This window comes from Puntigrus tetrazona, chromosome 11 (assembly GCF_018831695.1).
Source record: "Puntigrus tetrazona isolate hp1 chromosome 11, ASM1883169v1, whole genome shotgun sequence".
Classification (NCBI taxonomy): Eukaryota; Metazoa; Chordata; class Actinopteri; order Cypriniformes; family Cyprinidae; genus Puntigrus; species Puntigrus tetrazona.
In genome coordinates this window covers 21,896,716-21,908,695 of record NC_056709.1, presented here as the reverse complement: position 1 = coordinate 21,908,695, position 11,980 = coordinate 21,896,716, and the positions used below count along the sequence as shown (strand labels likewise).

Here is an 11,980-nt window from a genome sequence, read left to right as displayed (position 1 = left end):
AATTAAGGACTTGGGTGGGTGAGGGGTGAGGGGCAAATCTAAAGTCGAACAAGTTTTCTTTTCTCATGGGAGGAGCGAACGGGTGCAGGAAAATAGATAAAAGCTCTGTTTAAGAAGCCGGACTTACTGCGATATGATCTTCGCCGAGGAGCGCACGGACAATACACCTTTCCTACCTAAAGAGTTACTATGGCATTGCGGCTATAGAGAATAGATACGCGTCGTAGTGACACGTCTGTCGTATCTCAAGTCAGATTTTTTACCTCACGACGTATCGTAGACCACTTCTATGCGTGCGTGTTGTTTGGTTGAACGCGTGCTCGCGGCGTGTTTTGAAGTCATTAGTCGCGTTATCAACCTGCCACTCGGCTTCAGGAGCGCCCCGACGGTTAAAGGAATATCGCAAAGTTTAATTTCCTCCAGAACACACCTCGATAGTTTTAACAGATAAAGGATCTGCCGGAAAGCGCGCTTTGAACGCACTAGACGCGTAAAAGTGATCGAGAAGTTGTACATATGCAGAATAACGTTCATCTCGACACGTCCCGAAGGATATCGGCTCAGGTGTTTACGTCAAGTTTTCACGGAGTTTCGCATCCCTCCAAGGAACTGCTTCGCTCGTGATAAAGCCTCGCGTCCACCGGTTAGGCTTCCCATCAGGAGACTTACTATCATTTCACAGTCTCTTAACAAAAGTACAGGCTGAACATGAGCAGGAAAACGCGCCGCTGGATTTTTCACATTTTCCTCTGTTTGGGGATTATATATCTGAAGATTGGGTAAGTGGGGTGAAATGGAATGCGTTTATCTGTTTTAACCTGTAAAGTAGCCTATCCGCAAAAGACGGTTCAGCTGTAAATATAGGTCCATATTAATTAGCCTTTAATTGTTGCGTGAACAGTTTTACCGCCATTACGGCACTTTGATCAAATTTGAAGTGCTTTGAATGACCTACATATCGAATGATAAGTGAAATGCACTGATCTACGAGAGAATGTAGATTATGTAAATGTAATGGGCTAATTCACATTCATGAGTCATGTTATCTGCACGGATGTATTCAGATATTTAAAAAGAAAAAGGAAAAAAAAAAAAGCAGTTTATATAGAAATTAGGCTATATTTTGAATTATGAACATATATATTATTATTATTTTTAATTCTGGACTTTTTTGAGGTGCTTTAATGGGAGTGAAAGTATTTATATGATCCTGCATATCTGCAAAAGCAAAATCAGTTTGGCCTAACCACAAAACAGAGAGGAACCCTTTAGACGTCATCACTGTGTCAGGAGAATTTATTTAGAATTTATGTATCACAATATTTGTAAAAAAAGGTATAATTTCATTATTGTTTATTGGTTCATTTTTGTGGAGAATTCAAAATAACCACGAATTACATTTCTAAGAACTTGCGCAAACTCTTTACTCTTCTACAGCCTTCGTTGTCACTGACCCATATTTTTCTATCTTTGTGGCATAGGATTATCCATTTTGTTTAATATTTTTTCTGTCCCTAAGGACAATGTGTAAATATGCTACAATACATAAATAATAAGACATCCATATAATAGTTTCTCCCCAGAAGTGCTTTAGTGCTCATTTTTGTTACCATCCATGTATACTGTGAATTATTTTTTAGTCATGGCCCATTCCACTCAAACTGCATTTCAAGTATTCATTATTTTCCTGCATAAACAGTCCATTTCGTTTTAAACTTTACAGGGGCTTTTCCTCCGTGGTTGCGTTGGGAGCAAGTGTTATCTGTAACAAAATTCCTGGTTTGGCCCCTCGTCAAAGGACTATCTGTCAAAGCCGGCCTGACGCTATCATTGTCATAGGAGAAGGAGCGCAAATGGGAATCAATGAGTGTCAGTTTCAATTCAAAAATGGAAGGTGGAACTGCTCGGCCCTCGGGGAAAGAACGGTCTTTGGAAAAGAGTTGAAAGTGGGTATGTTACCAAATTATTACATTTATACTGTTGCAGTATTCAGAAATGAATTGCTGATATTTTTAAACATAGCGTTCTCATATTTTAAACAGAGTTCTAACAACAACAAAAAAACACTCAGAGTCCACATAAAGCTGTTTTTAGTGTAAACTTGTGAATGAGGAGACCTTTCGATTTCCGTTTTTGTGCTGAAAGACTGACAGTCTTTGTGGTATTTAACACTGAAATCGGAGGTCACCTGCTTCGTGCAACATTCATGCAAATGTAGGATTTTCTTGGGATGCTATATCGTGTCCTGTTTCTAACATCTTATTTGAAATGATTTGTCATTGGTTGTCAGGCGAATAGTTCGATTCTCACACGCCATTGTAACAATGTCAGGTAGGTTTCAGCTGCATGCATTCATGGAGCAAGTGCCAACGCGGCTGGATTTATAGCCCTCTCAACAGTCCACCCTCTCAAAAGAATTCTTTTTCTAGTCGACCTGTCTTATCTCTAGATTTTAATGATTTGGCAGTCAGGGTTTTCACTTTACCACGGGTATAAGTTACAGTGGTTGAATAGTAGAGTAAAAGAAAGTACAGTATTGTGAAGAAATGTAACCATATGTCACCTTAGAGAGACAAAGCATAAGTAATTAAGTGAGTTTTTCACTTGGGGTAATGTTATCTTTTTCCTAAGGCAAACTTAGGCCTGTTAAGGAGTCCTTCAGTGCTATTGAGCCTGCGACACATTGATGAATGGTGGTGTGAAGGACTTTGCTTTAGTTTCAGACCCTGCTAGCAAATAGGAGGTGGCATTATTGTGTGGTTTTTCCTGTGGCTGCAGGGAATTTCGATGCGCAAATATCCAAACTCTGTCGGAAATAATCTCCAAGATAATCTTATCCAAAAATGGACAATTCTCTTTCTGTTAACCGCACAGTCTTAGCATCCAGTCAGTGTTGCGATGGTGTGGTTGAGGCCCAGGGGAGAAGCTTAGATCTGTAGAGACTTGTATCTATCGCTGAAGGTGAAGCTGTATTTTATCCCTCTGCATCAAAGACAAGCGCCTCCTGAAAAAAAAAAGCACAGGTCTCTTTCCATCTCTTTCTGGAGCTGCACACACTCAGCCGTTTACACTTGAATGGCAGCCTGGATCTGTTGTGGGTGCTGATTATATTATTTAATGCTGTCTGCTTGGACAGCTGCTATGGGTCTTGTGTTGTGTGCCCTCTCATCTAAGCGCCTCAGAGCTGACGCTGACCTAGACTGACAGACCGTGGTCTCCATTTCTGAAGCGGCCCAACTGCTTTATTTACCCAGACTCTTTTTGTCTATGGTCGGTATAGGGAGGATTAAATAAAGTGGACAACCGTTCAAACGGGATTGGTTTCAGTGGGTGTATGACCAGTCATGCTCATAGTAGCAGAAGTTAGAAGATGAAAAGAGGTTGTTAATCCTGTGGGGAGGGGCTTGCGTATTTAAAAAAAGAAAAAAAAAGAAAAGAAAGTTGTTGAGTAATGTGCAGTAATTTTCAGGGCCTGGTACCAGGGTCCACATTTGGCACACAAGGCAATGGATTCCACTTTTAGGTTCACTTTCGCCGTCTCCACTAGCCATGGACCCGTTCACCTTTTTATCGTATGTGTGAATGAAGTTCCGATTGAAATATAGCTTGCTGGAAATCAGCGGTTGGACAGATATGCGAAAGGCATGCCATCTTTGTGCTTGTGTTACTTTATGTTGCTTGAGCGCAACCCTCCTAAATCTTCTCTGACTTAACCACCCTCTGGTATGCTCAAAAATAGTTTTCCTCCAACAGCATTAATGCCTCAAGTCCAGACAAGTACATTGTATGAGGTTTATAAATTAACCTCTTGAATTTACAGTTTTGGCAAGAGACGTCTCGCACAGAATCATGCAATGCCACTGATTCAGATTTCTCTCGAAAATAAATGACACCCATGTCATAACACACATGTTTTATGGAAGTCTTATCTGCTGTGTTTGTGTTCAGAATATCTTGATTTAAGTAAACATAGCTCGAGTGATATACAAAGACAAGGAGCCGTCTGCTCTAGTATTGATGAGAATTTTAAGATTTTGCGTCAATACAGACTTCATTTTCCTTTCTTCAGTATAAATCCCTACTCCTTTGGCAACAAGCCCAAACAACTCATAAAAATCTTCACATAATTGATGCCCCAAACTGGCCTTTGTTAAATTGCATGGGCAGAGTTCCAAGATGTTTATCATCAGCAGGTCAACACATACCAATGTTAGTTTCAGGAAACCACTGAAGACTGTTGCTGCCGCTCTTAATCGCTTGAAGGTGAAAATTCCTGAATTGCTGAGCCGGTCTGTTAACAGTTTGACATATATATGTGTGTTTTTCACTTCTTGAAATAAAATGATCAAAAGATAGAAAAGATATTAATTGTAATAACTCATGCCATTCATCTTTATAAGGCCTATAGAAGTTAACTTTTTAAAGTGTTTCTTCAGTTCAGGTGTGTAAATGATTCTTAGGACAGTCAATACATGATGACTCATTAATCCAGAAAAGGATATGTATATTTCCGGGAATGTTAACATAACTGAGCAACAATGAATTCATGATATTTTTTAAAGGATTTCCAAAGCAGCGTTAAGTCTTTCTTTCAAGCTTTTATATTTGGCAAATGCTTTTATCCAAAGTAACTTGCACAGTGTGAAAACTGGAAGCTTGGAACTCTTGGAAAGTTATTTGTTGCTCGATGTCACCTTACAAAAAAGTCCCTGAAATAACTCTTCGCAGGACTTCAGACCTATCTTTGTCCTTATAAATGAAATACACCATTAACCTGGAAGTGCCCTGTTTAACAGTGGCAATCAATTATAGCGGTGCTCTGGCCAGGGAGGCACTGCATGCCTGAGGAGTTCATCTCCACAGGGTGGATCCCTTGTTCTGACGGAAGCTGGGACAGTGGCCAGACTAGAGTCTAAACACATACCCTCTATCTCTACCATTCTATTGTCTCTGAAATAAACCCTTGTCCTTTGTGCTTATTAAAGAGATGGACCGTTCCTTCCTTTGCTCATCTGTGTGCAAACAGTTATTTGTCTTTCTGTTTCCTCTCTATGACAACTGAAGGACAATTATTTGTGTTTTGAGTAATCACAGGTATGTGATCCGTGTTTGTTTTGTCGGGTCCTAGATCATTTTTATATTGTGTTTTTTTCAGTAAGCCCCCACGCCATCTATTGGAGACCGCATACTGTTAATCAGTGTGCATGATAAATGAACTACACTTGACTCAACTAACACATTTTATTATTGCTATGAGTGTCAAGATATGTCAGGTATGTAGGGTGGTTTAAACTGCCTCTGCTAGATCTTGTTGTCAGCAGTACTGACGGAGAATGTTCTTTTGAATCCAGGAAGTAAGGAAGCAGCCTTCACATATGCCATTATTGCTGCCGGGGTCGCCCATGCCATCACAGCGGCCTGTACCCAGGGTACGCTCAGCGGCTGTGGTTGTGACAAGGAGAAGCAGGGCTTCTACAACCAAGAGGAAGGCTGGAAGTGGGGAGGATGTTCAGCTGATATTCGCTACGGTCTGAGCTTCTCAAAGGTGTTTATAGATGCACGGGAGATCAGGCAGAATGCCAGGACACTCATGAACCTCCATAACAATGAAGTGGGACGCAAGGTATGTCGCAGTTTGCACGTTTTTTTTTTAAGAAGTACCATGTCATGCATAAAAACATCAATAGGCCAGGGTCGTCTAGTCCTGCACCAGGAGAGCAGATTTCCTGCAGGGTTTAGCTCTATCACACCTGCATGTAAGATTTTTAGTGATCCTGAAGACAGGTTTGCTGGTCCTGATTGGGGCTAGAGCTAAACTCTGCAGGAATATGGCCCTCCAGGAGCAGCATTGGCAGAATTTCCTGAGGAGTTTAGCTACAACCCTAATCAAACACACTAAGCCTCAGCATCACTAGTTACAGGCAGGCAGGTTCGATCAAGGTTGGGGCTAAACTTTTGCAGGGAGATTGACAGCCCCTGCCCTTCAGGGCTGTTAAATAAACCTGCTCTGCTTTATTGTTAACAATAACAAGGTGTAGCAGTGCAGTGCATTTAGTTTTGGCATTCACTAGCTCATGTCAAATATTTTACAATTGTCAAATAATTTAAAAAACCACAGTGATTCACTAGTGGACTTGGGACCAGTTGGTAAGACAATAAAGATACTACTGAATTCATAATCAGAGAAGACAAAAATATTTTTTTTGTGTATTTGTAAAAATATCATTAAAAAGCATAGTGCACAGTACATTTAACTGACCTTCATAAGCTTTTTGTCATGTAGTGCCAATCTGAAGAGTGTCATGTTTCAGCACTCTGGACAGAGCTTTTTTTTTTGGGTATTTAAAACCCCAAGCCTGACCAGTAGCCTTTTGTAATTTTTATATTACATTCCTCTGGTATATGGTGCCCCACATGTACCGATCCATTCTTAATAGCAATGATCCTGTGAAATGTCATTTTACAAATACATTTTTACTAAGCAGCTTTCAATGAAACTCATGGGTATTTTTTACATTTACATTTATGCAATTTAGGTCACATAATCTCATCCATAAGGCCATGTTTGCCAATCAAACGCATGACATTTTTTCTAGTACGCAGAGATAACAGCGCATCCTCCTACACAAGACAAAATGTCCAGTTTCACTGTCTACACAATAACACTGCAAGCTGAGTTTTTAAAATCTCCACCCTTGTAGGAGTTTTCAAAAATGTTCGGATTCAGCTGCCCAGTGCTGCCTTTGCATGTGAACGAATAGCCAAACCACATAAAACAGATGCAGTTTTGAAAATACGAGTGAACAGGGCCTAAGGTTGTGGCATCAACATGCCACACCCATGATTGCAATTGGCAAATGGGAAAATGCAAGGGGCGTGAACTCACTTAAGACACAAGGATCTTTCAATTGTAAACTTTTCCTGAGACTTACTGTTTATCAGCAGTCAGGAGCATGAACATACTAAGCCCGATACGCATCCAAGATTGCAGACAACCATCAAAAAGACTCCTGAAAGTCTGAAAGGATGAAAAAAAAATTATTAAAATGCAATATAAAGTGCTATCCAACCAAGAGCAAAAGTGAAAGAGAGTGAAAAGAAGAAAAAGAGAGGGAGAGAAAAGACACATTAACCAACCACACCAAAGCATATGCCGCCCTGAACAGGCAATCCACTGATGCCAATCAGACCACTCGGATATCTTCCATATCTGAACAGGCACTCTGCTTCACTGAGTTCCGCTTACATTTGCCCATTCATTCATCTGTTCTGAGCTAACCTTTTGTTTTTTTTGCATTGCTAAGCCAACAGATAAGGTATGTGAAATGAATTAGTGTTTAGCATTAGTTTGCATGCAAATGAACTACAGGACAAGAAGTGATACAGCATCCCTCAGTTACACTGATGCTCACAATGTTTTGTTTTTACTTGTGAGGTTTAAGGTGTGTAGATATAACAAGGGGAGGCACACAGGCACCTGAAACCTGACTCCTGAGCTTTATCTGTGTACACTACACATAGGCTGATTGTTGTAGGAACTCTGCGATCATCGTTCAGTCAGTGTTTATATCATATCCTGTGCAGATTCCGCTCTATTGCTTATACAAGACAAGAGACTCCTACAGACAACCTCTGATAGTTTGCCCCTTGCAACAATTTGTGGCGTGTGTTGTGTACACAAATGAAACGGTTTCCTACAAGTAGTCAGAGAGCCTGTGAACACAAGCTGTGTTTTGCAGGCCAGCTCTCTATACGGCAAGCGGAATGAGGTAGTCTAGCACTGCAAGTTTAACAATCCTTGCATTCTTCAAATCGGAATGTAAAAAAAAAAAACCTTTGTCTCAACCTGTTAAACCATTCCCAGAAATGTGTCTTAAAATACCCGACTGTATGCCACTGAGGTTGATTTCACTAGTCCCTACTGTATTGTTAGTCTATCCAGATCTTGGTTTGCTGGAATATGCCTTATTAGATGATGTGAATATATGCAATATGTTTATACATGGTTTTTGACCAAAACTACCACATACCTTTTCGTAAACAAGATCTTTTGCTTCCTCATACATTCTCCGCTTAGCATCAGTAATTCTATCTTTTGTAATGGTTGATTGCACACTTCAAATTTGTCACCAGTTGGACTAACTAAATCAACAATGAGTCATCAAACAGTCTACTTTCATAATCACCTTAGGCTAAGATTCCTAAAAGGAACCTAGGTGCCTAAATAATCCCAAAGGTATTGACTTGTTGATTTTTCCTCCCACTTCAGGTCTTGGAGAAGAACATGCGCTTAGAGTGTAAATGCCATGGTGTATCAGGATCATGCACTACCAAGACTTGCTGGACCACTCTCCCAAAGTTCCGGCAGTTGGGTTACATCCTCAAGGAGAAGTATAACCATGCCGTACATGTGGAACCGGTCCGAGCCAGTCGGAACAAGAGACCTACCTTTCTGAAGGTTAAAAAGCCTTACTCATACCGGAAGCCCATGGACACGGATTTGGTGTACATTGAGAAGTCACCCAACTATTGCGAAGCAGATCCCGTGACGGGTAGCATGGGAACACAGGGCAGGATCTGCAACAAGACTGCGCAGCAGGCCAATGGGTGCGATCTCATGTGCTGCGGTCGAGGATATAACACGCACCAGTACTCACGCGTGTGGCAGTGCAACTGCAAGTTTCTTTGGTGTTGCTACGTCAAGTGCAACACCTGTAGTGAACGGACAGAAGTGTACACTTGCAAGTGAAATATTTATTGCTGGGGAATTGATACACACCTGTGACTAGTGCGGTAGAAGGTCTACAAGCAACGCAACCGGATGGCCACTGCTATGGGTTCCAGGTATTGAGAGGAAAGAGCCATTTGCACTGGAAATCGTGGGTCTGGTGGAGTCTAGACGGAGTAATTGTGTGCAATGCATGCCGTTTTACTCCAGAGTTCTGCTGAGGGCTTCAGTGTTGGTACCAGTAGACACCTTTCTGTTCCAGTACTGAGCAACAGAGCGAAGTAGCCTGCAAAGGCTTGATCTGTAGACCGTGAGAAAGATGTGGGGTGTGATTATTGAGGGTGTTCTGCTCTGTAGACAGCACAGAAGGTATTTCTGAGGAACTTTTTTTGGCCTGAGTGATTGATATAACAAATCTTACAACATAAAAAACTGTACATGGACACAGTGATATTTAACTTTTTATTTAGAGAAAATGGCTAATGTTAATTTATTTAATGAGGAAACTACTGATACTTCTCATTTTGTTTACTAGTTTAGATTTAGCTCTTCTCCTGTTTAATATTGTGTGTTTTGGATAGAAATAAACTGACCAACTTTTACACTGTACATCATGTGCTTTAGCTTAGGGATGAACCAACGACAATGCACAACACAAAAAAGTGCACTGCACTCAAGGAGGAAATTACAAGTCTCTGGAAGAGAAGACTCTACTGTCTTTAATGTATCATTGTAAGGCTTTTTGCTTTCCTGTTTCCCATCTCCTTAAGTGTCAACCGTTGTACATATATTCCTATGTACATTTACACACTGGAATTGGGCATTGTATTTAAGGCTCATTCCTTCTAAAGTGAATAACTTTTGTTTTTAACATGGGTCCACAACAACATTTGTCTTTAAACTGGAATAGTCCAATTAAAATAAGCATATTTAAATGGGATCTAAATTCTACACACTTAAACTTTGGGACCTCATTTAACACAAAGCTTTATGGTAATGAGGCCACAAGCTTCCTTCGCTTTTGGCTAATATTTGCTCCCTTGGCAGCAAAAGAGAATCAGTACTTAATTCACTTTTCGAATGGAATAACCTCGATACAGATGCCCCACCTGCTACTGATGTGGAATGTTGAGATCAGATAACCAGCTCTATTAAATGTTATATATTATAGGTAATATAACACTCTTTGCTGCTAGTTTTGTTCTGTTCTGCAACTGTAGTTAGTACTAGTAGTATTTTGTGTGTTGTGACCAAATGTGGTTGTCCAGACAGATTGTCCTTGTGTTGACATATATTTTGTAAGAGATTATTTTTATATTTTATTTATTTTGTGTAAAGGAAAAACCCACTACCAATGTCCTGTAGATGGACATCAGAAATTAGAGAGATAAGCTAGAAACAGTGTGATTGTGTCATGGTACCAGCTTGAGCAGTTTATTGTAATCTACATCTCAATGAAGTATCACTCATGGTGATGTAGCTGCCAAGCAAGTTATAATTAAAAAAATAAAAAATATAATACAATACGATCATACTGGCGTTTGAACATGAAAACTTTCAAGAGTAGCATTTTCATGACAAAGGTCCTGCAAGTGGGATCAGTAAGGGAAACTGTAGTTAAATAAACCTGGGACAAACCCTCTGAAACTGAGAAAAATTCATGACTGAGGGTTTTTACCAAAGAACATCTGAATTTGAGCATGGCTCTATGTCAAGAGCTTAATAGCAGGATGGCCTTGATGTAATAATTATTTTACAAAAACCTGTGATGTTTTGCCAAATTGATTGTACTTCATTATTGTGTCATCATAAATGATAAAAAAAAAAAAGATGTTATGCATTATGTTTCCAACAGTGTTAATAAATATTTCCTTGGCTTCTACCTTTTTTTTTTTTTTTTTTTAAGGGGCGTTTCCAAGGCATAGTTTTTATTTATTTTACAGGGTTAACTCTAGATAATCAAATCAAAACTAACTTAAACTAAATGACCTGTTAGTCAGAATCATCACATTTCCCATACCATCTCTCAGCCTTATATCCTACAACCAAACAGAGTCATCACTAGCTTGACAGTCCCTCAAATTAGTAAAGCAGCAGCAAGTGGCAAAACATACATTGCGCTTAACTTATGGTTGACTACTGGTTCTGACATTTTTTACTACATGGATGACCGCAGGGCAGTGAGGAAGCTAACGAAAGTACTTGCATGTTAATGGTAGGGCTGGTGTAGAGCTTTAATTGATGAGTAGCAGCGAGGAGGGTGTCACAGCAATGGGCTGATGGAAGGGGGGGAGAGGGGTGATGGATTACTCTGACATCTGCTTCATTCACTTCCCAGCGCCGTCACCACAACAACGCCTCTGTGGCCCCCAAAAATGCTGTCCAGTCTCCCTGAGAAGCAGGCCTGCCCATTAGCGAAATGTTAACTATGCAAAAATCCAGCTAACTTTTGGATGCTATTTATTTTGTCCCAAAGGCGATAGGGATGGCAAAAAGAGAGGCTTTGCCATTGTGAAGGATGATGTCAAGAGGAATTTCAATCCAAAAGTTAGAAAAGATCTTAGCATCACCCCTTGAATAATCGCCACAAAACGCTCCTTTGAGAATCGGATGAAAACTCGTCAATAGGCAGCAGCGTGAAAAGGCAGCTGGCCAAACAGCCTTGGTTAAAGTAACATCGACACCCAGTCACCATGAGCTGAATCACAATATTGTGTGGTTTTGAAAAACCTTTTGGATGTTACTCTCTTTGGCTCAGGCTCCTGCTTCTTTTCCACATTCTGAATGGCATGACGTCGGAGAGCTTAACACTTGTAGATGGAGGAGACAAGAAATGTTAGAAGAACAATTAAGGGGAGACAAATTCCACATCTAGTTGCCTCCGTTCGTTACGCCTTCACTTTGCCTTCACAATGAAGCCATTTAATTAACAGAAACTCTCTGTGAAAACCTTCGAGTCTTCTTGTCGACCCGCCAACGTGTCGCCCCCTATTATGTTATCATGCTGGCTTAATTCCGATGTGCAGGGATCAAAATGTCGACTTTTACGTAATGCGTTCGTGGTGAAGTTGAGCAGTGTTAGGATGCACTGCAAGAAACTGTAAGCCAGGTGTTCGTTATGATGGCAGAACGTTGACTATGTACCTTACCCTTGGGTTTAATATCATGCTGTCTGCCAGCAACTGTTAATGCCAAGAGGCTATCATTGAAAGGCTAATTAAGATTCCCGCAATGTTTTCCTATAAACTGTGC

The 11,980-nt window shown here is 40.4% G+C and overlaps 1 protein-coding gene across 1 annotated transcript; it reads left to right on the top strand.

Moving 5' to 3' along the window:
• Positions 1-10,626, top strand: wnt7aa (wingless-type MMTV integration site family, member 7Aa). Its single transcript, XM_043252682.1, has 4 exons — positions 1-779; positions 1,724-1,950; positions 5,352-5,623; positions 8,270-10,626. The coding sequence occupies exons 1-4, from the start codon at positions 709-711 to the stop codon at positions 8,747-8,749; spliced, it is 1,050 nt and encodes a 349-aa protein (XP_043108617.1). The 5' UTR covers positions 1-708; the 3' UTR covers positions 8,750-10,626.
• The last annotated feature ends 1,354 nt before the right edge of the window (positions 10,627-11,980 follow it).